We start from the raw sequence: 23,353 nt of genomic DNA on the forward strand, positions 1-23,353 counted from the left end.
TGATTTCATAACTTGGTCACTACATAATTTTCATATTCCCATGTGTGTTATTTCAGTTTTGATGACTATTATTCTAACATGTAGAAAATAATAAAGATTGAATGTTACTGTTCAAAGTTACTCTTGACTAGTATTGCACAGTATATCTGCTATTTCTTTAACCTAAGCATTATATAATATCTATACTAGTACATTACACAAGAGAAATTCATATAAAGAACATGGGAAAAGCTGTGTATCACACAAAACAACACTTCCCAGTGCTTTGTAATTGGATTCTGGATAGATTTATTGCTTTTCCCCACATATTCGGCTTTCCCGTGGCTCGGTGTTTCATAGCTCAGTCTCTGTGCGTGTTGTTAAGATTTCACAATAACAGATATAAGTGACCCAGGAGGCTCGTAGGTGCTGCTGTGATTTCACAGAAACACTGTGCTGAGGTTTTGCACTACAGACACAACAGCTTTAAGATCAGACAGTTGAATGTGACACAAAAACAGGAGATTTGTACATCCCTTATCCAATAACTTTGGTTCTTTTCAACCCAGCATTGGGTCAAAAAGGGGTGAGCCCAGCCCGCTGGGTTGTAATTTAACCCATGCTGGTTTTCAACCCAAAATACAGGGTTCTTGTGTCAAATATTTACATTTTCAAGGTTAAATTCAACACAGCTGAGGGGCTTTTCACTTTTTTGGATGAAAACAGCCCAGCATTTATTGCTAAGTAATTTAAAGATATATGAAACAATTTTATTTGTAAAGTGCTTTTTATTGAACTTCATGGCACATATTGTTTGTAAAACTATTTGGATTTCTACTTGAATGCATTATGATTTGTGCATATTTAATCTCAATAACATACTGTTTAGATTTGAAGGAGAAGTGCTACTCCAGCTAAGGTCCATTTGGAGGGATTTTCTTTTGTCTTCAGGTTAAACGTTCCCACATAAGTGGGTCCACGCTGTCTGGTCTTGTAGACGGGACACTGGTACACATTTCGTGTTTCTTGTTTGTCTACAGGGATGGCTTTGATGAATATCACAGGCATTGTGGGTGTAAGCTCTTTTAGACGGGCATCCACCATTATTCCAGTCTATTAGAAACAACAAACATACATTTAACATCCATTAATATATTGCTCACATATATGTATTTTCTATAATACTATTGACTTATTAAAGTGATAGTTCACCCAAAAAATAAATAAAATGTATTTACTCTTATGTTGTTACTGTATAAACCAGTACATTTTTTATTAATATTATTTTAATATTTTAAATTAATATTTTTCATTTTTTCATAAACCATTCATGAGCCCCATTTACTTCTATTGTATTATTTTTTCTTATATGAAAGTGAATGGGGTTCATGATCGGTTTGGTAAATACATTCCTCAAAATATCTATTTCGTGTTCATATCAGAACAAAGACATTTATACAGGTTTGTAACAACATGAGAGTGAGTAAGTGATGACAGAATTTCATTTTTGGGTGAACTATCCCTTTAACTAAAATTATGATGTTTTTCAGTTACATGTGTATAAACCCAGTTTCATTTAATTGGTGACTACAGAGTTAAGTCTCTTGAAAGTATCCAGCATTTTTCACGAAACTACTGTAGTTGAGCAATTTTCTTTATACAGTAATGTCATAGCCTCCATAAACAAAGGAAATTAATGCAGTTTTAGTTGAAATCACTTTAAATGGAAAGCTCCTGTAATTAATCCTCTTCTGTTGCACAAACGACAAAAGTTAAACTTTGTAAACTATTAAAAGGACAAATTCAAATGATGTCGACAATGCAAAAATCCATAGAGGATATTGTTTAGATTGCCGCTTTAATTGCCTCGTAGCAAAACTTTACTATACAGAGTCATTATAAAGATGTTAAAAATACACATCTCCAAATCACTTAAACTGTCTGGGTACTTCTTTAAACATAAAACTACAGTATAGTGGGTTTCCTAGATGAATCATTAGCTCAGTTTGCTTGTATACTGGGGCAAATCTGTTGGCCTGAGCAGGTATAGTAAGCAACCCTAAACATCCAAACCTGATAATGATGGGTCTTCTCATCAACACTTTAAGCATATTGAACTATAAGCTAAAAAGTCTTTGATTTTAGAAATGCTAAGCTGCATACCCTCATCATATGTAAGATAACATGGATAATTGTTATGTATATAGGTCAGCTTTGTCTTTGATGTTTTCTCAATACGTTGAAAGTCTCGTTCATATAAATGAGGGAGTTATCATAAATCTCTCTGGTGTAGTAAACCGTTCATGACTGGTATCAAGGTACAGTAATTCTGCTTATATGTGCTTCCACACTTGGATAAGCGGGGGAATAGCTTTTCTCAAAGGCCAAAAGTCCATCTAAAACATGTATGGGATAAAAACAGCGGACCACGGTGATTAAAATCTTCCTGTGGCTAGAGTGTAATTAAAACAGGCTTTTAGAAACAATCCCAGAATGCTGCATTCATTTACATTTATTAGGCTTACTGGTGTAAACAGATGTTCTGTATGGATCTTTATGTAAGGTGTATTTATCTTCCTCTTCCACTTGAGCAAAAGTAGACAACGGCAGGATCTCTTAAACCTAAATGAAATTAAATCCTAATTTCTAATTCTAATCAAATAACTTCAGGACCTCAGTCTCCTCAAAAAAGCTCAAGATCTGTTTCGTGCCAAGAGAGGTCACACTAAATACAGACTGATGTTTGAAGAAGACATTTAAATCTGGAGATTGTTTTGTTTTTAAATTTGAAAACATATTTCCTGTATTTTCTTGTTTGTATTTTAATAAAAAGAGTGAAAAATAAATATGGATGGACATTAAAACTTTTTTAAAACAACAAAGCTGATGGTGGTGCCCTAAGGCTTTTGTACAGTACTGTATATAGTTAAGGTATTCAGTTATGTTTTAACATGGGGGCAAACACCTTTAAACACAGGGCCATGTAGTTTTGGATTTTGTTTTAATTTGTAATTTTTGAATTTTGTAATTTCCATTAATAATAAAAACCTAATTTAAAAACTGCATGCTGTGTTTACTTGAGTTATCTTTGACTAATAACGGGCTCAAACACACTGTTGTACAACACTTTGTGTGTCAATAAGATCCCTAGCTCGTAAATCAGTCTGTGAATCCCATCGGAAGGGATTATTCCTAAACCCGTCGAAGATCAGAGCTCTTGGATATAAACTTTCGGGGATGTAACGTTACCACAATAATGTCACATGGTGTGGACGAATAAAATACACTTAGAATAAAGCAATGAAAGCAATAATTTTCTCTGGACGATTTGTTTATGCGTTTCTCCCGCCATTAAAATGATGCAAAAACACTGTTTGGAACTGCATGTAAGGATACTTACATTTGGACACTTGATCATTTATTTTTGTGAATATTAAAACACGTTGTGAGATATCACCACTGATATTTATAAACAAAACCATCTCTCTGAGTTACAATAAACTGGTTAGAATATATAAAAAATGAAAACTAAATTATTCTGTTTTATGTATTACTGACAAGAACAAAGTCCAGTAATAAAGAAAAAAACGTGTTAAGATGAAATGGAAATCAATAGTATATAAATATAATTTTATTAACTTTCAGTGTTGGGGAAAGTTACTTTTAAAAGTAATGCATTACAATTATAAGGTTACTCCCACAAAAATAACTAATTGAAAATTACTTTTCATGAAAGTAATGCTTACGTTACTTTTTAGTTACTTTTGCTATACTTTTTCTTGGCTGAGGCTTGATCCCTTTCAGGCCTTGCAGGTGTTTTTTATGATTGAAAAGTTCTGCATGCAGAAATTGGATATTTTAAATCACAAAAATGTTGAACTCTGGCCTGCCAGATCTCTGGGTTCTGACTTAAACTATTCCCACACAGGCGTATACGCATAGAGTGCATAATATGAATACGCTCAGTTTAATTCAGTAAAATTTTTTATCAAATGAATTAAACTAAAAAGAAACTCAAATATGAACACATTACTTCAGAAAAGTAATATCATTACGTAATGCACGTTACTTTACGTAAACCCAACACTGTTAACTTTTACCTCGCGCCAAAACACTAACTTAGTTTCATGACACCAAATACTGTACTGCTGGTTTGATCTCATTTTTGACCATCAAACACAGATAGGCCTACATTAGAGCCAGGGAATCCCTTTCAGAGATGTAGCCCAGATCAGGCTGTGGTCAGCAGCATAAGTGAACACTGACGTCCGTTGGTGCGTCTGGGTCTCTGGGCCCAAATCTTTCTAAAAAAAAACGTTCAAATAGGCGCTTTACTAATCGACTGCAGATTTGAATATTATAACTTTTATATTTTCTCGACTGAACTAATTTTAAAACTACACTTTGTGACCAAGAAACTATAATATTAAGAAACGACTATTCCGTTCAAAATCGCCTTCAAATCCGTGGCGAAAGAAAGTAGTTCCCTAACAAAGAGGCTTTTTAAATGACTCCGTTGTTGTTTTCTAGTCTTCAGAGTCGTGTGATGTAGCTCTCTCTCATTACGGCTGTGATTGCCTCCGATGTGCATCGTGAGACAAAACTACGGCACTGATATCTTATGCTGTTTCAAGTTGGGACAATTCAAACAAGCATTTTAGTCTTGAATAATTTTGATTGATTTATTTTTCAGACATTTTTCAAGCACACACACAAAAGACTGTCAGTCATCCAGTCTGAGGGTACCTACCTAACTGAGTTTGGCTAACTTTACAAAAAAATTCTTACCTTTGTATCCCATCTTGCTCCCTCCATGAACAGCCCGTGGATATAGGCCCCCTCTCTAGGCGGAGCGCTGAAGTCCTCACGATTGTTTTTAGTGACGTCGCACTGTAGACACATTTTGTCCAGCGGCCACTCGTTGCGGCGGGCCGTGGCCTGCATGATGGCTGTGAGGAAAGATTGTGGGTTAAAGAAGCCAGCCAGCCATACAGAAGAGGGCAGGGAGAAGTCTGAGGTCCAGGTCTCCAGCTCTTTGATGCGACTGAGAAGATCTGTAAACCAGATAGCCAGACCCGACATGGACGGATAGGCGCGCTTGGTCCAGGACTCAGGCACTTGGTCCAGATATATGGCGTTTTGTAAATTCTCCATATCATTGGTCATCGTGAGCTCACCCTGGGAGATAACAATAAATTTGTCAGTGGTGAGGATGAGGTGTTAAATAGAACCAACCTTGGATTTGCTAATATGCAAGTACATCCCCCTTAATGTTCCTACTTTATAGACTGTGAATAAATGTGTCACACAGTCCTAATTTACTTATGCAATACTGTGTGAAGCCTGTATTGAAATATCACTTCACTCACTCCCTGTTGAATCTCCGCTAAATCAAAACAGCTTCACCTAAGGCCAACATCCTTCATTAGATAATGATTGCCATTTCTTTATGAAGTTTAACATCACTCGAGGATATAATGCACTACATAATGGGCTTTAAAAGAGAAGCCCAGTCACTCGCCTGCATGCTAGTGATTTTATTTCTCCCGTTACAAAGCGCTGTCACAGTACAACACATGCAAAAAAAGCAATAACTATCTTCATATCAAATTTTAATAATCTGGCATAAAAATCTGCGATGAGATTCATGTGAACACAGATTTTGTGTGACGCAGATACAGAATAATTGTATTAAGGGGGCATGTACACCAAAGCGTTTAAACGCGACTAAAACGTCTTGCAAGCGTTCAGTTGAGCGCTTTGGTTGCTATGATACTTCTGCTTTGTTTATCAGTCGTTGAACGATGTGCCGGTTGGTTGTTGTAAAATTTGACCCGCCCCTCCTCCACTGTGATTGGACGGCAGAGTGAAAAGCGACATTGATGAGCTGAGCGTTTCACCTAAAGTATAACATTTTTCACCTCTGGGCACTCAGCACAGACAACACCAGTTTTCTTAAAAAAAAATCATGGCACTTCCATTGGAAACAATTGAAAACATACGCCGGGCGCAGGCATAAACGCTTTGGTGTACACGCTCCCTAACACAATAACACTTTCAGAAAAATGTACAAAAGCTGTAACTGGGACGGTACCCTTTTAAAAGCTCCCAATACTCTAACTATTTAGGTACTTATATGTATATAGTTGGTACCAGTATGCACATATATACAATCTTTAGGTACAAATTTTCACCCTTCATTTTGAGACTGAATGTGTGTGTGAGTGAGAGAGTTCGAACCTTCAAGCCCAGACTGAGCTCTTTTAAAGAGCGCTTGATCTCCTGCGTCAAGATGTTCATGCGCTCACACTCCTGAAACGCCACAACGATGTACGGCGTCCTTTCCTCCACCTTTCCCATCAGCTCCGTCATGCTGAACTCTTCCGGGAGCTTGTCAAGAATGTCATCGAGCACTGCTTTCACCTGGACACACAAATACACACTTCACAAATCTAACATCCTGAAAACGACCGCGGTGGAGATTGTAAACTTGGCAGTGAAAGATCTGCTTTATGTGGGCTATTTAATCATGAGCCTCGCTCTCAGTAGATCTATTTGTCTGTGTCAGTTACATGAACGGCTTAATGCAAAGTGGTCATTGCTTACAAATCCCAATCTCCTAAGTAAAAAAGGTCAGCTGTCATAGTGCATTGGAGCAGCTTTATACGGCTCCCATATCTAATCGTTTAAATGTCAGAGGCACAACTGCTGGGAAATTAGCTCACTTTAACCTCTTCAGACATGAGGAGCTTCCACAGTGTCTTTCTCGGGACATGACACTGTGATTATGGTGACCCTCTTAACATAATACAGAGAACACTTTCAACCTGTGAGTTCATTATGTGTGGGTTTAATGAGGATAAATTACCTTTGATTTCTGAACTTTTAACTCTGGGATTGGCTCAAACTATACACCAGGGTGCCCATTTTCAGTCCAGAGGGCCACTCCAGATTTTGAGAATATGTTTCATGCAAAAAGCCCATTTATTAACTGGTGATCTTTGTCTTAGCAAGCAGCTTCCCATTATTATCATTACTGAAGACCAATAACCCCAAGCATAGATAAATATATGCCTCATTAGCGACTGTATCAACAAAGCAGGCAAACCTAGTAATCATAATCATACTACCACTACTAATAATAATAACAACAATGTTTAAGGCCATGTTCATACTTTACATGTTTGGTTCGATTAAAATGAACTCTGGTGCGATTGCTTGGTTGGTGAAATTCATTTCATTCACTAAACAAGCTAACCGAGACTGTGAAAAGATGAGTCTCGATCCGCCTCTACAGTAAATGATCTCTGCTGCGGTTCGACTGATATGTGAACGCAGTTGGGCGAGAAACAACGCAAAGAACCAAAAACAGGATGTGATATAACAAGACCCTGATTTTACAGCGGGATAAGTGGTGTATGCAAAAACAAAATGAGTAGAGAGCGAACATGAAAGAGTAAAGAGCGTCATTAACATTTGGTCCATCAAGCATATGCTGGAAAAAAATCCAAAAATGCTTACGTTTTTTAAAATGTTTAGTGATATTTTCATTAGCTCTGAGCTGTTTATAATGCATCCATATAAAGATGCATGCACAATAATAGATTATTGTAACTCACTACTTTATGGCCTTTCTGCTAAAAATATCAAGAGATTACAATGCGTTCAAAACTCTTCTGCTCGTCTGATTACGCACACTAGAAAGTACGAAGAAATTACTCCTATCCTACATCATCTTCACTGCCTCCCAGTTCTCGCTGTATAAACCTTAAGGTACTAATTCTTACTTACAAAGCTCTCCATAGCCTTAGCCCTACATACTTATCCAACTTATGCTGCGTCTACACCAACCGCGTTTCAGGCGTCAAAATCGCGTCTACTGCGCCTAGTTTGCCGCTTGAACAATTTGAATGCATTTGCGCGTCAAGAGAGAAGTAGACGTGCGGAAGGAAAGCATTTGACGTGCGTCAGAGGCAAAATCAGCTTCTTGTAGGAGGGGCAAGTGCTATGCGGTTGTCTGTTTGCAGGATGGCTGATTGTGCATTTATCAAGAGAGTTACCAGTTTGTCTTACGTCACCTTAATATACGGGGAAAATAAACGGCACGGGTCGATATACGTCACATTTCTCAAATGTGAAATGTGTATTTACAACTTACCAGGTTGCCCAATGACACTCTTCCAAGCGAGGTCCATTTTATTCCTGTCTCTATAGAAATAAGAACTTAGAAATAAGTTAAAATTTTTCAACTTGGGCGTCAGCCGCAAATTCAGGTCAAACGCAAAAAGCATCATTCGCACGTACCGCGCCAAACGCAATTTGCGCGAACTAGACAGAAACGCGTCTTCCGCGCCACCCTAAATGCCTCATCCGCACCGCGGGACCTCCAGATGTGAGTCAACGCGTCTTTACATTGACTTAACATTGACATCACTCGCGCTTGCGGCCTCTACCGCGGTTGGTGTAAACGCAGCATGTCCCAATTCGTGCCTTACGCTCTTCTAGTGCAGGTCTGTTAATCACCCCAAAGATCAATCTAGTGACTATGGGAGCAAGGGCTTTTAGTGTTGTAGCTCCTAGGTTGTGGAATTCCCTTTCTCAAAATATTTGTCAAGCATCCACCCTTCTCTCCTTCAAATACCGATCTTTAAGAATCGGCTAAAAACCCATCTCTTTCGCCAACATCTCACTTGCTAATATTTTCTCTTTTCTCTATCCTTATCTTTACACTGTCAAATAAAATAAATAAAAAACTAATCCATGGCTATGTATACTGCGTTAGACTTGATGAGACTAGGTCTAGTGCACTTATGCATTGCTGTTCTTGTGTTGCTGTAATTGTTACCTCATTTTAAATGTAAATGGATGATCGAAGTCCTGTCTCATAAAATTTTTCATCAAAGCTGTCCAATCGGGTGGTGACCTTATACTAATTAATTAAGTTAATAATCCTTAGGTTCTCTGATAAAATGCCAGTATGAACGCTTAGCGAACCAGGACTTAACTCTTTTCCTGCCAGCGTTTTGTTTTTGAAGTTGCAGTCAATGCCAGCATTTTTATAATTTTTACAAAAGTTTAATGCCTTCCAGAAAATGTTCTTCTTTAAATATATAAACATTCAATATATCAAATGAAAGAAGAGACCCTCTGCTTCAAAGATTTTTCTTCAAAGATAAATTTGAGCAAAAAGCTAAAATAAATGCAATTTTGACTTTTGTTAGAGATCAGATTCAGAGCGATGATCAAAACATACACAGAGTTTTTACTGTTTGCCCTTAGTTTATGCTTCAGTGTTTTATAAGTTGGGTAAGAGGGCCGCCTGGTGAACAATAGCAGAAATATGGATTGCCGTAAAAACGTGCCATTACCAGGAAAGCGTTTTCTATTAATTGACGAGAAAACTCGTCAACGACGGGGGAAAGAGTTAATAAATTGGTTTCTTTTTTTTGGTCAGGACTAAAAGAACCATAAAAACAGAACTAAAAGTATGAAGATGCCCCAAGTCTGTGTCATTTCTAGGTTACAAAGAGGCTTGGGTGTGATCTCTTTTGATTTGAATGTCCAACACCCAAGTGCCCTAAAAGCCACACAGCAACACCCTTACAACCACTCCAGCTACTTTTGCAAGTTTATAGCATCTGTTTGGCAAGCAGCAACAAACCCTTAGCTTCTTTGTCATTTTATTTTTAATGGACAAGTTACATATTTTTAAAATGTTAAAATCAATTTAGTGAATCAATTAAGTGAAGTGTGACTATTACAATTTATTTATTCAGTATAGTGAAACCTCTCCTTCTAGCATCTAGTGTGCATGGATCTGAAATGTCCATGGGAAGCAGTGAACAGGATTCATTCATTTTAACATCCTACTTTTTTAGACTCACAAATACCAATTTCAAATAATATTTAGGACAGTATGCAAACTGAAGTGCTGCATAATTTTTTCTCTCCTTTAAAATGTACCACTCGATTTGGAAAAAGGTCAAGGTGAAGTGCTTTACCAGTAACGTGTGATTATTATATCTATGCTGTGTCTATGTGGGCATAAGTGTGATTCTCAAAAACCTTCTCGTCGCGTGAGATGCCCGTGCCCTCGCCAGAGCCTCCATCCCTGGGCTGCATTTCCAGCACGGTGCGGAAGAGCTTCTCTGACGTCTGCGTGAGGAAGCCGATCTCTGCATTGGGATGCAGGCCATACAAGTACGGTGACTCAGCCGGAAGAGCATCATCTATGTACTGAAACAGATCCAGAGAGAGAGTGATGAGTCCTGGAGCCGTAATAAAGCAGGCAAATATGATATCTTCTCATAAACCTCGGTAGCACTGCGATGATTCAGATCCGATCATCTATCCTGAATATCATTAGACTCACAGGGGGTTAGCAGCACTACAGAACTACACATAAAACAAACTGTGGTGAAAATCACTAAGCTGGGACGAATTAAAACGCAGACGAGCACTGAATCCACTGGGTCTCTAGTTTAGGATGTGGCCCAATGTTAGGAAAAGCCATAATGTTGGAGATGAACTACAGATCAGAAGCCGGAAAGAATCGGGAAAGAAACAGACATTTATCCTCATTTTGAGTAACACATTTACACACAAACAACAACACATAATTTCTCAAATGCACACAAAAACTGAAATGCTAATAAAAATATCTAATGTTATAATGATGAAATCTTTCATACAGTTTAAGGCTCAAGTTTTCTTTCCAACGATGAGATAATATTAATAAAAAGTTCACGTTTATTAGTTGTGTCTCAAAGCGCCAGACAGATCCAATATTAAAAATTACCTGTATTGCAGTGTGTCAAGTAGTTGTCAATCAATGTGAATGGTGTGCAAAGTACTTAAACCAGAAAGTCCACGATAAATAAAGTTATTGGCTTCCAAAGGAGGGGGATCTGCTCTAAAACCGTGTAAATAAGTCAAAAGAAATGTAAAGGAATATTCCATTTTCTTAAAAGAAAAATCCAGATAATTTACTCACCACCATGTCATCCAAAATATTGATGTCTTTCTTTGTTCAGTCGAGAAGAAATTATGTTTTTTGAGGAAAACATTGCGGGATTTTTCTCATTTTATTGGACTTTAATAGAGCCCAACATTTAATACTTAACTCAACACTTAATAATTTTTTCAACGCAGTTTCAACGGACTATAAACGATCCCTAACAAGGCATAAGGGTCTTATCTAGCAAAACAATTGTCATTTTTGACAAGAAAAATAAAAAATATGCTCTTTTAAACCACAACTTTTCGTCTAGATCCGGTCGTGATGCGTCAGCGTGACCCCACGCAATACGTCATGACGTCAAGAGGTCACAGAGGACGAACGCGAAACTCCACCCCAGTGTTTACAAGTGTGTTGAAAGAGGACCGTTCCTACGTTGTTGTATGTCAACTGATACTAATTAATGTATTTGTGTCAGTTTATTGTTTAAAATGGTCCGCAAATGTGCGTTTTATATATGTAACACGTGACCTCCCTACGTCACTACGCATTTACGTTAGGTCGCGCTGGACCGGATCTAGACGAGAAGTTGTGCTTTAAAAGTGTATATTTGTTATTTTTATAATGTCAAAAATGACAATCGTTTTGCTAGATAAGACCCTTGTGCCTCGTTTGGGATTGTTTATAGCCCTTTGAAACTCCGTTGAAAAAAAACTGTTAAGTGTTGAGTTAAGTATTAAATGTTGGTGTCTATTAAAGTCCATTAAAATGAGAAAAATCCTGCAATGTTTTCCTTAAAAAACATAATTTCTTCTCGACTGAACAAAGAAAGGCATCAACATTTTGGATGACATGGTGGTGAGTAAATTATCTGGATTTTTCTATTAAGAAAATGGAATATTCCTTTAAATCTCCCGCCGGTTTTCTGTCTATGTATGAAGGCAACACTTCATATAATCTCCGCCTACAGTCTTGTACACAAGAAACAAAAACCTGACCTGCCCACACACACACTAGTTGGTGTGTTAAAATCATTTCGAGAAGACAGTGTTTTCAGTTGTAAAGGTAAGTTTGTGCTGCTCTCACTACCAAAGGATGAAGATTTAGTGGTTACTTTTTCATGGCAGAATTTGCTAAACGTTTGCCCATGAAAGATGGTTCAGTACCCACGTTATTTGGACCAACATGTGTCTCCTAACCACAACCTGTAAGTATGATTTATGTTTTATTTTCACCAGGGTGTTCTGAATGTCTACACTCTTAGAACGAATGTGTTAAAAACTAAAAATTAGTGTTGATTCTGAGAGACAACACACTAAGTGTCTTGTCCCAGAATCCACCCTTCTCTGTGTTTTTTTGAAACAATACATTTTGTGTTACTTTTAACACAACTTGTGTGTTATTTTAACTCAAAATCAACACAAAATGACACATTATGTGTTAAAATTACACATAATGTGTTAAAAGCTTAACGCACAAACATGTTTAAAAATTAACACATCCTTTCTAAGAGTGTAGTTTAATGTAATGTCTTGTCAATAAATCGTGTTAGCACTCGGCTAACGCATGTTGCAGTTAAACTACTGTTTGCTATTTAGCTGTGGCCCGGTTAGCTTGCATACTTGCTTACGAGTGTAAAAATGTTGTCTGTCGTCGTTTTTATTACTTGGATTAATGATAAATGAGGATGTTGGTTTTCAAACTCTAATGTCTTGTCAGTAAGTCACATTAGCGCTATTGTTTACTGTGCGAAAACCAATCACAACTGACTGTGTCAGTTGACCAATCAGAGCAGAGTAGGCTACCGAAAGGTGGGGTTTAGGCAGATTCTTTGAATGGGTTCGCACAAATCGTTTGGGGATCTCTGAGAAATGAGGTAATATTAAATTTATATATTGAGAAAATGGCAGTGTTTATTGACCTTTTATGGTTTTAAAACTGTTGTTGGAGACAATATTAGGAAGCTAAGAAATTGGGCCTGACTGGCACTGGGCATATAACACATGCAAAAAATAAAAGGGAGCCACAGAATACTGTATTCAAATTGTAGCTGAATCATCTTAAATGCCATTGAGCTGCATTAGTCTGTGTTCCTGTATTGACTGGTAGCATCATGTTATGTGTTCAATTCCCAGACAACACACAAACAGAGAAAGTTTATGCATATACTTGAAAAAAGAGATCAGTACCTGATGATAACCGTTGTAATCCATGTTTCCAGGCAAAGGGAATCCAGGAGCCAGGAACAGCTCTCCCTCCATCATCTCTGGCTTGATAAACTCTTCTAAATAGGTACGACACAGTCTGCGGTCCCAGTCATCTGTGATGTGACCCCCGTACATGATCTCCCCAAAGAGATAACGCAGATCATCATAGGGGACCTAAATAAGCAAAAACATGAGATAATTAACAAATTTGTTATATATCTGATATGTACTACACGACTGAACCTGCAACCTTATACCGGCAGTTACTGTACCAGCCTGGATATTTAGCCACTAGGCTCAATAACATACAAAATTATTTTTTTGCAATTTCACCCCTAATGGGTCATATTTGAGAAAAGTGACAATGTATGTTAAATCCAGACCTTGAGTCCCACTGTATATGTATAGCACAAAATTTTATTCTCCAGCAAGACTTCCATTTCACAAAAACTGATATGCAAGTTGACTGTAGGTTAAACGTCATGCGTTCCAGCCCCTCAGGATACCTTATTATCTGTGGCTCTCCTAACAGCAGTTACTGCATTTGCTCTGTTCCTCACAGCTCCTCAGGGCCCTGTGGCTCTGAGTAATGTGATTAGCTAATGTGGGCGTGTGACGGGCGGCTATAGCGGAGCCAGATGAAACTGTTCCCAGGTGAGTGGGGGTTAATGTGAGCACTGTGACCTAAAGAGATGAGGTGTGGGCACTCTGGTGAAAAGCGTAACATTTAGTGAAAAACCATAAATGCATTAAACATGTAGGAAAGAACAGAACCACAATATGTTTTAGATTGTCTTTCGGTTTGATTGCTGTAATTGCTGCCATGTATATCATGCATGCTGTGCCTGTGTTCGGTATTTTTTCATGCCCTTTTCATAATCAAGCTTAATTTTCATGTCCAAATTCAGTTATGAAATAACAATGGAGCTCACTATGTGCATCATGAGGCTTGGAAAGTAAAAGTGTAAAACTGTTCTTTAAACATCGTGGCCATGATTTCTTTTAAATTACTGCCAGTCTCCTGAGAAATACAGGAGGAGATGTTAAGAAGAATGACCAAGCTTCCGTCTGCCACATACAGTAATGAAAGAGGATTGTGATTTATACTGCCAAGCTTTCAAAATGATCTTTATTCTTTTATAGATCTGGCGAGTATAAATCACAAACCACTTTCATAATATACAATATGAAAACCGCTGACATTCTGAATCCTTTCATGTTTTACAAATAGAGTTGTGATAAGCCATGCTTTCTATGCATTTATTAAACCATTACCTGCACAATTACTGTTGGTTCTTGGAAACCGATTGGAAACATGACACGCAACAACAACAAAGCAATTCTGATGCAGCATGGCATAAAAACTATTGTTTTGCTGCCTTCAAAGAGCTTATATTTCTTCAGGAATGCAATTCTAGAGTTTGTAGCTTATAAGTTTTTACAATAAAGGCAAATGCGAACTTACTACTGTAGCTGTGTGTAATAAAGGCCATAAAGACTAAATAGCGAGCAGGTTGTTGCGTAGGTGGGGGTGAGTTTAACACAACCCTTCAGACTAAGGCCCCTCGCTTTGAACACAGCATATGCCAGTAAGCCTTTTATTCTTTCTCAGTTAAGTAAGAAAGCATATTAAAATATAAATAAACATAGAAGAGACTAGGGGTCACCTTCATAAATGTGGAAGTCAGTAACAATAAAAATTATATTGTTAGTTTTCTATAGCAGTGCTTCTGTTCTGTACAGTATGCTGGATTTAAACACCTGCTCTAAAATATTTTGTTATTTTATAATTATATATATAAAAAAATAAAACCACAATTATATATTAGGTAGCTGTTGGCTAAACAAGAAAACAAACCACACTAGTATTCATTTAGGGTCAAGATTTTAATAATGTAGGCATTACCCAACAGACTTAACTGTGTTTAACCAAAGGGTATGTTTTATAAAGGTCAGGTCAGCACAGATTATTCTTTTACTACATTTATATAATTTGTTTTAACACATATTTGACCAAACTAATAGTTAATAAGAATATTCAACTTTCATTTAAAAAATCCCAATAATTTACCCCCATGTTATCCAAGATGTTTTTTTCTTTTTTTTTGTTCAGTCAGAAATTTTTTTTAAGGAACACATTTCAGAATTTTTCTCCATATGATCACACTGTTTAAAATTGCAGTTTCAATGGAGCTTTATAGGGCTCTAAATGATCCCAATCGAGGCATAAGGGTCTTAACTACCGAAACAATTGTCATTTTCGGCAAAAAAATTAATTATGTACTTTTAAACCACAACTTCTCGTCTTGCACCCGCCGTGTGACGCGTTACATACTGTATGTGAAACAAACCCATGCAGACCATTTTAAAGAACATCCTATTATCAGATTCATGACTTTACATTTCCTTTGGTGTGCAAGTGTGTGTTATGCTGCGTTCCAGGCAGGTTTTTGAGCCTGTGATTCACGACTTCAAAACCACGACTTACGACTTTGAACGGGGAGTACGCGTTCCAGGAAGCCTGTCATCCGTGTTTTTCCAACCTTCTACCCGTGAAAGTGCACTGGAACGGCAGTCAATCTCATGACTTCACACCCGTGAATTCGTACTAGGTCGATGCACTCCCAGTTCAGAGTCGTAAGTCGTGGTTTTGAAGTCGTGATTTACGGGTTACAGGTTGGCTGTAACGCGACATTAGTACATGTTAACGATATGGAAAGGTACAAATCCCAAAGTAACCAATGACACAAATGATCGTTCCCAACATAAATCAAATTTTTTTGGACTACAACATACACAAGGTCTGTAGGCAACAGTTCACTTCCTGGAACGGTTGACGTGGACACGACGTTCATTATCATATTTCCGCCCTCTTCCTACGATCATAAACGCAGACATGGTTTTATGTTTTATTATCCTTGCCTTACCAATCTGTTACGTTCTGCTCAAGCTGTGCTGGCAAAGTTGATTGTTCAGCTTCATCATCTGCATTTTCTGGAACAGATTCGGATCATATTGATAAGGTAATAAAGACGATATTTACTAATAGGGTAAGGATTGTCACACATCCGGCAGACATCAGGGGTATTCAGGCCAATCACAACATACAGATTAGCTGACCAATGAACAGATTAGAGGACACAACGCTTTTCAGAACGATGAGTTTTGTACATCAATGCGTTTCAGAGAGATAATGTTTAGAGGAGCAACAATTATGTACGGCATGTGGAAAATAATGTTTTTTGAACCACAAACCATGTCAACACATTGCATTACAGCAATTAATGTAATAGGGGCTCTTTAAACAATAAACTGACACAAAGACGTTAATAAGTATCACATACAACTTCGGAACAGTCCTCTTTCTCCACACTTGTAAACACTGGAGCGATAGTTTCGCATACCTCATGTGTGACCTTTGACTTGATTAAGTATTGTGTAAGGTCGTGCTGGCATGTCACACGGCTAGTGCAAGACTAGAAGTTGTGGTTTAAAAGTACATATTTTTTGGGTTGAAAATGACAATTGTTTTGCTACATAAGACCCTTATTCCTCGGTTGGGGTTATTTAGAGCCTTTTGAAGCTTCTTTAAGTGTCATTTTTTGTGAATTACTTTTTTTTACATAAAATTTAAATAAAATACAGAACTTTCTGTACCAATATACCCATAATATCCTTATTATTAACTGAGTAAGGTCATGACAAAAATTGAAATCAATTTGCAATCAACGTTTGAACTCAAACTTTGATGTTCCTATACCCTACAATTATATTATGAGACTTCAGCCTGGATTTTACAGACAGGATCACAAATAAACATACCCCAAGTAGGACAACTGGCCCCATTCTCTCCTATACACACACGCACGCACGCACGCACGCGTGCACACACACACAATCTGTTGTTCATATTCAGGACTCATAGCCCTCTTCTCACCTTGTTGTTGGCTTCCAGATAGTTGTACAGCACGCTGACTGAGATGGTCAGGTCTCCTGTATTGAACGGGTAACTTCTGTTCCAGCCCTGAGGGCCGAATTTTCTCCTCTCCGCTACCACGGCGTGGAAATAACAGAGGGCGAAGAGAATGCTTTTGAATTCGTTCTCCCGGGCACACATCTCCAGGGTATCCTGTCAATTAGGACACATTCAAAACACGATTCAAATTCTGCCAACAACTTCTTGCTTTATAACAAAGAGAAAACGTTGAAACTGAAACCTTTGCCATTTCCCGCTGCCATTCGCTTGTCAGGTTTCCCAGTGGACGTGCGGCATTACGACAGACAAAAGGGTGACTAGATATCCAATATATTTAGGAGCTGTGATACTTTTTTAATTGTCACCGTTTGTCAGGGCTTTCATCTTCTAGCAAATTATTTCAAACAACTTAAATGAGTGGAGGGGGTTGGGGTGTTGAGCCAAATGGCATTTCGACCTCAAGGGACTCATATTTGTACAAGCAATCCAATAACGCTGTTGAACAAATATCCTGTGCTTATGAATATGTCACTAGCAATGGGAGCCCTTATAGGTTATTCGGCTGGACCCTGTGCTGCTGACTTAATAAACTTTAATAGAGGAGGTGGTGTTGGAGCTCATATCCAGACACAGCTCATTAACATTCAGCACATGACAGTGACGGACTGAGCTCAGCTTACATCCACAAAGCCCACCGCAGCTGACAACTACACAAAGCCAAGGCCGACGCAAAAGCTAATGCAAATTTTATGTAAATATTTTTACAAATCTTGTGTTTTGCATTACAGTTTATGAATACTAGATTACAACACCTCTGTTTTACTGTTACTCACACAGAAACGATTTAAACAAAAACAAAGTTAACAAACACTAAAGTTAGATCTTAATTTGAGGTCACCGGAAGGAAGAAATTCAATTAGCTCTTTTACTAAGACAGCTGATAAGGTCAATATAAAAGTATCTGTCATTTCTTTAGATTACTTCTACTTATTAGAGTTTGAGAGCTGTTTGGACTATATTGATTTACTTTCATAGTGTGTACATGACTAGAATGTGATTCTTTCAGCCATGGAAATCTCTTAGAAATCTACAGTTCTGAAGTATGCTGCTACAGCACTTATCTGGAAGATAGTCACCAGCACTCCAAGCTATAAATTGACCTAAAGTGAGCTTGAAATCATGCAACAGATCAAGGTTTGTCGATAAAGCATGCAGAATTTTAATTCGTGCTAGCAATGCAGAAGCAAAGTAAAGACTCGTCGCTCTTGACATTCTCTCAATACACAAAATCATCCACAGAAATTCTGAAATGACAATTTGGTTTAACAGGACCTCATGGACAACATGACATACTTAAAAGCATAACTACAGCTTCTATTTCACATTCTATCCAAATAATTTACCACTTCATGATTCAATGGTTATGAAAAACACACACCCCCACCCTGATAAATGTGATTTAAATGGGCAAGGACAACATGTTCTCACTCACGACTCGTCACAAATTTACACCAATTTTTAACGCAGAGGATACCCTACCCCTTTGGTATTGTTTTTCGACATGCAGGGTAGGGCTGTGCTCGGATGGTCAAATAATGGTCGATCTTTAAAGGAGTAGTCCACTTTAGAAATGGGGTCCATTGACTTTTTATAGTAGGAAAAAAAATACTATGGAAAGTCAATGGGCCCCATCTATAAAGTGGACTACTCCTTTAATAATAATTGAAATGTAAAAATATTGATAAAAATGTTTGTTTTTAATAATTTGTATGCATTTCTGATTGTTTTGGTAATTCAGATCGCAGACTAATTGAAGTATTTCAAGTTTTAACATCAGGTTGTCTGTTTTTGTCCACCGGCTCACATGTTATTGAGACGTGCTTCTCCACCGCATCAGCGCACCATGAGAGATTTGTTAGCTTCCTGTTATGTAGCCTAATTTTATTTAGTTAATAAAGAGCTAAACAAAATAGACAAGAACATAACGAAACTTATTATATGCGATGCTCTGTGGAAAATGAACCAGATAACTGCAGATGGCTTACAGCGAACAGTAGTAGTGCTGTTGAATTAACCCTTGTGGGTTGTTTCAATTCACTACCCTTTCGTGTTGTCAGCGGCCAAAAATGGCCACTAAATTAAACGGCTGTAAAAATGTATCAGATGTAGCAGTTTCAATTTTTTTGCATAAAAACACACACACACACACACACACACACACACACACACACACACACACACACACACACACACACACACACACACACAACGCACACACGCACGCACGCACACACACCTGTTATAGTCCATATAACTCTATGTACAAGACAGAATTTAAGCTCTTTTTTTTGCACAGACCTACTAAAGGGTTAGTGGTGATCAACAGTAAAAATGACAAATTTTACCTCTTTGCAAAAGGTTAAACCACAAAGAATCAAAAATGCATGATAATAAGGTGTCATGGCTCTTCAATCAAAACATTTTGTTATAATGGGAGTCAATGGGGCAAAAATGGCCACAAACAATAAATGAGGGAGAAAAAAATACAATCTGATGCTGCACAAAAACTAAAAATGCATCAAAGCCAATGTTTTTACTAATCTTTGGCATGCCCAAGACTGTGAAAAAAATCCAGTCCACAATCACTTTTTATAATGAAAATCAGTGATTTTGTGTTTTTTTCTCAAATCAATGCCATCACTTATGAGCTTGGCAATTAAAGAGTTAAAATCATGAAAATGAAAGTTTTTATCAGTACTGAGGTTGATTAACAGATTTATGCAAAAAAAAAAAAAGGGGGGGAATTCATCCGATACATTTCTACAGCAGTTTAATTTAGTGGCCATTTTTGGTCGCTAACAACACGTAAGGGTAGTAAATTTGCCCACGGTATATTGTTAAGTTTTTGAAAAATTTAAACAAAAAAAATCTTAAAATATGTGTAAATATAAGATTTGTCAGCAAAAATCATTCCATTTCCTGAAACACGGAGAAAGTTGTGGCACAATTAAGACAAAAAAAAATAACAAAAATGGCCAAAAATGGCTCCAACAACACATAAGGGTTAAGATCGTAACTCGCAGAGTCAGTAAAAAGGTATCAAGTCACCTTACGTTATATGTTAAATAATGATGTTCAATTCAGATATTCTTGTTAGAACCGTCAGTTGTTTTTACCGGATAACCACGTTTTCTCCGTAGCACCGGCATTATTTTAGATGTACAGGCTTTCACTGGAGCAGGTAGGCTACATATACAGTGTAACAAGATTGAACCATACTGAATTCGTACTAACGGCCAACTTTAAACACCAAAGCCTGAATTCATTTGGGTTTTAATGGCATTTTTCTTAGGCTATTTTTTAAGAAGAATTTTTAAAATAAATATTTATTAAGAAGAATAAACAAATCAACTTAAAAAAAAATGAGATACATGCTCAAATATTAATTTTATATTAAAATGCTCATCCCTAGTGCAGGGTACTTCATGGACCCTTTAACACTTCTGTGTCCCAGCACATGTCGTCAAAGGTGTGTAAGAACAGCTATGGCACTGCTGAGGTATGCATTTTCGCTTAAAATGGTCAAAAAAACTTTTTAATTATTTTGTTAGAATTGCATTACTTTTATCTTGACTAATTTTTATAGTAAGGCTTAATGTGTAAGGAACACTTATTTATGTTTTTTGGGTTGTTTGTGTTTTCCTCTGTAAATTATATAATTAAAGTAAAATTAAGTACTCCTTCGATAGAGTATGCATGCTAGGAGACATTAAACATAATACAGATTTTTTCAAAGTGTTTTACTACACGAGCCAAGCTCATTGCTTATTCCTAGCTGTTTAAATCAGCAGCCCTCTAGTTTTTGGCCCTGACATTTGGCCACTGAGCCAATTGGGATGCAGTCCATGGCAGCTCGTGCTTGTTACATCCTCATAGGCCATTATGACAGAAAAAGTGTCAATACTGGTCAGCTGTGAGAATGTGTGCAGCTCACTATACCTGATTGAAGTTGTCCAGGGCTTTGTGCAGGTTGGCGTGCATGCCCATAGGCGGTTCATTGGTGATTTTGATGGAGTTCTCCAGAATGCCCTGTGGAATGATGTGACCCTCAGGCGAAGAGGAGGGTTCGGCACTGATGAAGACCCTGAAGTTCTGGTGGCTGCCCTCCCCGAGCTGTTCCAGTTTCTTCTCTAGAGTACCCAGCCATTTTGCTACTAAGTGGATGTTCTAGTTTAAACAGAAGAAAAACAAACAAGCCAAATGAAGCTTTTGATGATAAAACAAATAAGGGTGGACTTCAAAGTCCAACCATGATGAAAGTGACTCCGAAACTAAGCAAGATGCTTATAGAGGCCTGAGGTTCCATGATGGATAGGCAGCAGGCAGCTCTGTAGTGTTTGTAAGAGAGGTAATGACTTGCAAGAGCAGACAAAATTATCTCCCTAATGCTGTTTTATAACATTGTGCTGAGTGAATTGTCACAGTTCTAAAATCACTATGACAGTGGTATTGATTCTGAGAAAGATTTAAGTGAAGGAAAATAAACCACTAAATGATATCAATATTGCAATTGGTTTCTAATGACTTAAAGCCTGCACAAAGCACAATAGCATTTTAACTTCCAGCTTGTCAACACAAATTAAGTCATTCTTTCTCAAGGGCACAGAGTGACATGTTATCTAAGAGGAAACAACAGCTACAGGAGTGCTTTTCTCAACTATCTTTACAGGTGCCTGATGGTTGCTACAGTATATACAGTACAGTACCTGTTAACGTTCAAGGTGAAATTTTTATCCCTAACCGCCTTTGCAGAGACTAAACAAAAGATACCGTGGGAAGCATCAAACCACATCCAAAATCAATGTTTGCATAACATGCTCTATATGACTTTTCCTCAGATTCTGCTGTTACAGCTGATTTTGCAAAATTCCCAGAATGCAGTCGAAATAGTTAGGTATAACCTATGCTGAGTGAAATCCTATAATGTGAGCGATGCATACGATGTGTTTTGTGCTGTATGTTTATCAAATACCCTTCACTTCAAATCCACCTAATCCCAGCCTCAGGCCATTCAAAAATACAGCTGTGTTGTCTGCTAAACGCCAATGTTGATTTTCAGCAAAGACCAGAAAATGAGTTGAATGAACGACGGTGCACGAAACAAACGTGGATCACATTTAAACTTGGGTCCCTTTTGAGTACTTGAATACAGCCCGAATGTGGCAGTCACATGCATCACAGCACTCCCTAATGTGTTGTCATGTTTCTTAATTTCTACATTCTGACTTTCATTTTTTCATGTTACTAGTTGCATCTTTAGTGATTTTGACAAAAAAGCTTGCATGCACTTAGGACGGTTTCACATTTGGTGCGATTGCCTGGTCCGAACCAGAGTTCGATTGCTCCCCCCTCCCCATGTCCCCCATGGACTGGGTTCACATATTATTTTTGCATCCGAACTGCGGTACGCTTGCATCATCAAGCTGCAGCCGGCGCGTTCTCATGTTGCTTGGCAACCGCTGTAAACGAGAAGACGACAAGCGTGATTGACGAACTCCAAGCAGAGAGATGATTTCTGAATGCCTCCGCAAAAGTTTATGTCGGCAGACAGACCGTTGTCATCGAAACGACTTTACTATGTTTGGGGCAGTCAGACGCAAGTGCGTTTCTGTATTATTTCTTTGAAAACAAAACCAAAGGTTTAAAAAATAAGAACAAAAGTCAAGCAAGCATTCTATGCATTTTGTTGTCAAGGTAAGTGCACGCACACAAACACACACGTCTGTTTTGGTGGTACATTCCATATAATACGTAATTAACAGTGGTTCACTTCCGCGATTTGGTACGATTGCGCTCACATTAGCAGCAAACCGATCTGGAGTTCACATGAACCGGACTCCGGATCACCCTTTTTAAGCGGACTCGAGTACGTTTCGTGGGTGCGCACCTGAGTTCGGAAGACAGCGTTCACATCATCCAAATGTACCGCACTCTGATGTCAATCGAACCCGGGTGTGCACCAAAAGTGCTAATGTGAAAACGCCCTTAGAGGGCTTTGCAGCTAAAGACAGTTAAATTTGGAAAGTGAAATACCAGATCATTTACTCACTCCCTGTCTGTCTTTGTATGTTCAGTAGAGACATTTTTTTCAGGAATTTTCTCCATATAGTGGACGTTAGTGGACCTCAACAGTTTACAGTTCCAGTGCAGTTTAAAATTGCAGTTTCAGTGCAG

The 23,353-nt window shown here is 37.9% G+C and overlaps 1 protein-coding gene across 1 annotated transcript in view; it reads right to left on the reverse strand.

Moving 5' to 3' along the window:
• Positions 1-787: 787 nt before the first annotated feature.
• The window catches only part of LOC135739425 (dynein axonemal heavy chain 9-like), a 116,289-nt gene continuing 93,723 nt past the window's right edge, over positions 788-23,353 (reverse strand). The window contains exons 35-41 of the mRNA XM_073815872.1: positions 21,119-21,346; positions 17,081-17,272; positions 13,126-13,317; positions 10,045-10,215; positions 6,220-6,402; positions 4,768-5,157; positions 788-1,092 (exon numbers count right to left, since the gene is read on the reverse strand). Of these exons, the coding sequence (XP_073671973.1) occupies positions 865-1,092; positions 4,768-5,157; positions 6,220-6,402; positions 10,045-10,215; positions 13,126-13,317; positions 17,081-17,272; positions 21,119-21,346 (1,584 nt within the window). The 3' untranslated portion in view covers positions 788-864. The remainder of the gene's footprint in view (positions 1,093-4,767; positions 5,158-6,219; positions 6,403-10,044; positions 10,216-13,125; positions 13,318-17,080; positions 17,273-21,118; positions 21,347-23,353) is intronic.

The sequence above is a fragment of the Paramisgurnus dabryanus genome, chromosome 1, assembly GCF_030506205.2.
Source record: "Paramisgurnus dabryanus chromosome 1, PD_genome_1.1, whole genome shotgun sequence".
NCBI lineage: Eukaryota > Metazoa > Chordata > Actinopteri > Cypriniformes > Cobitidae > Paramisgurnus > Paramisgurnus dabryanus.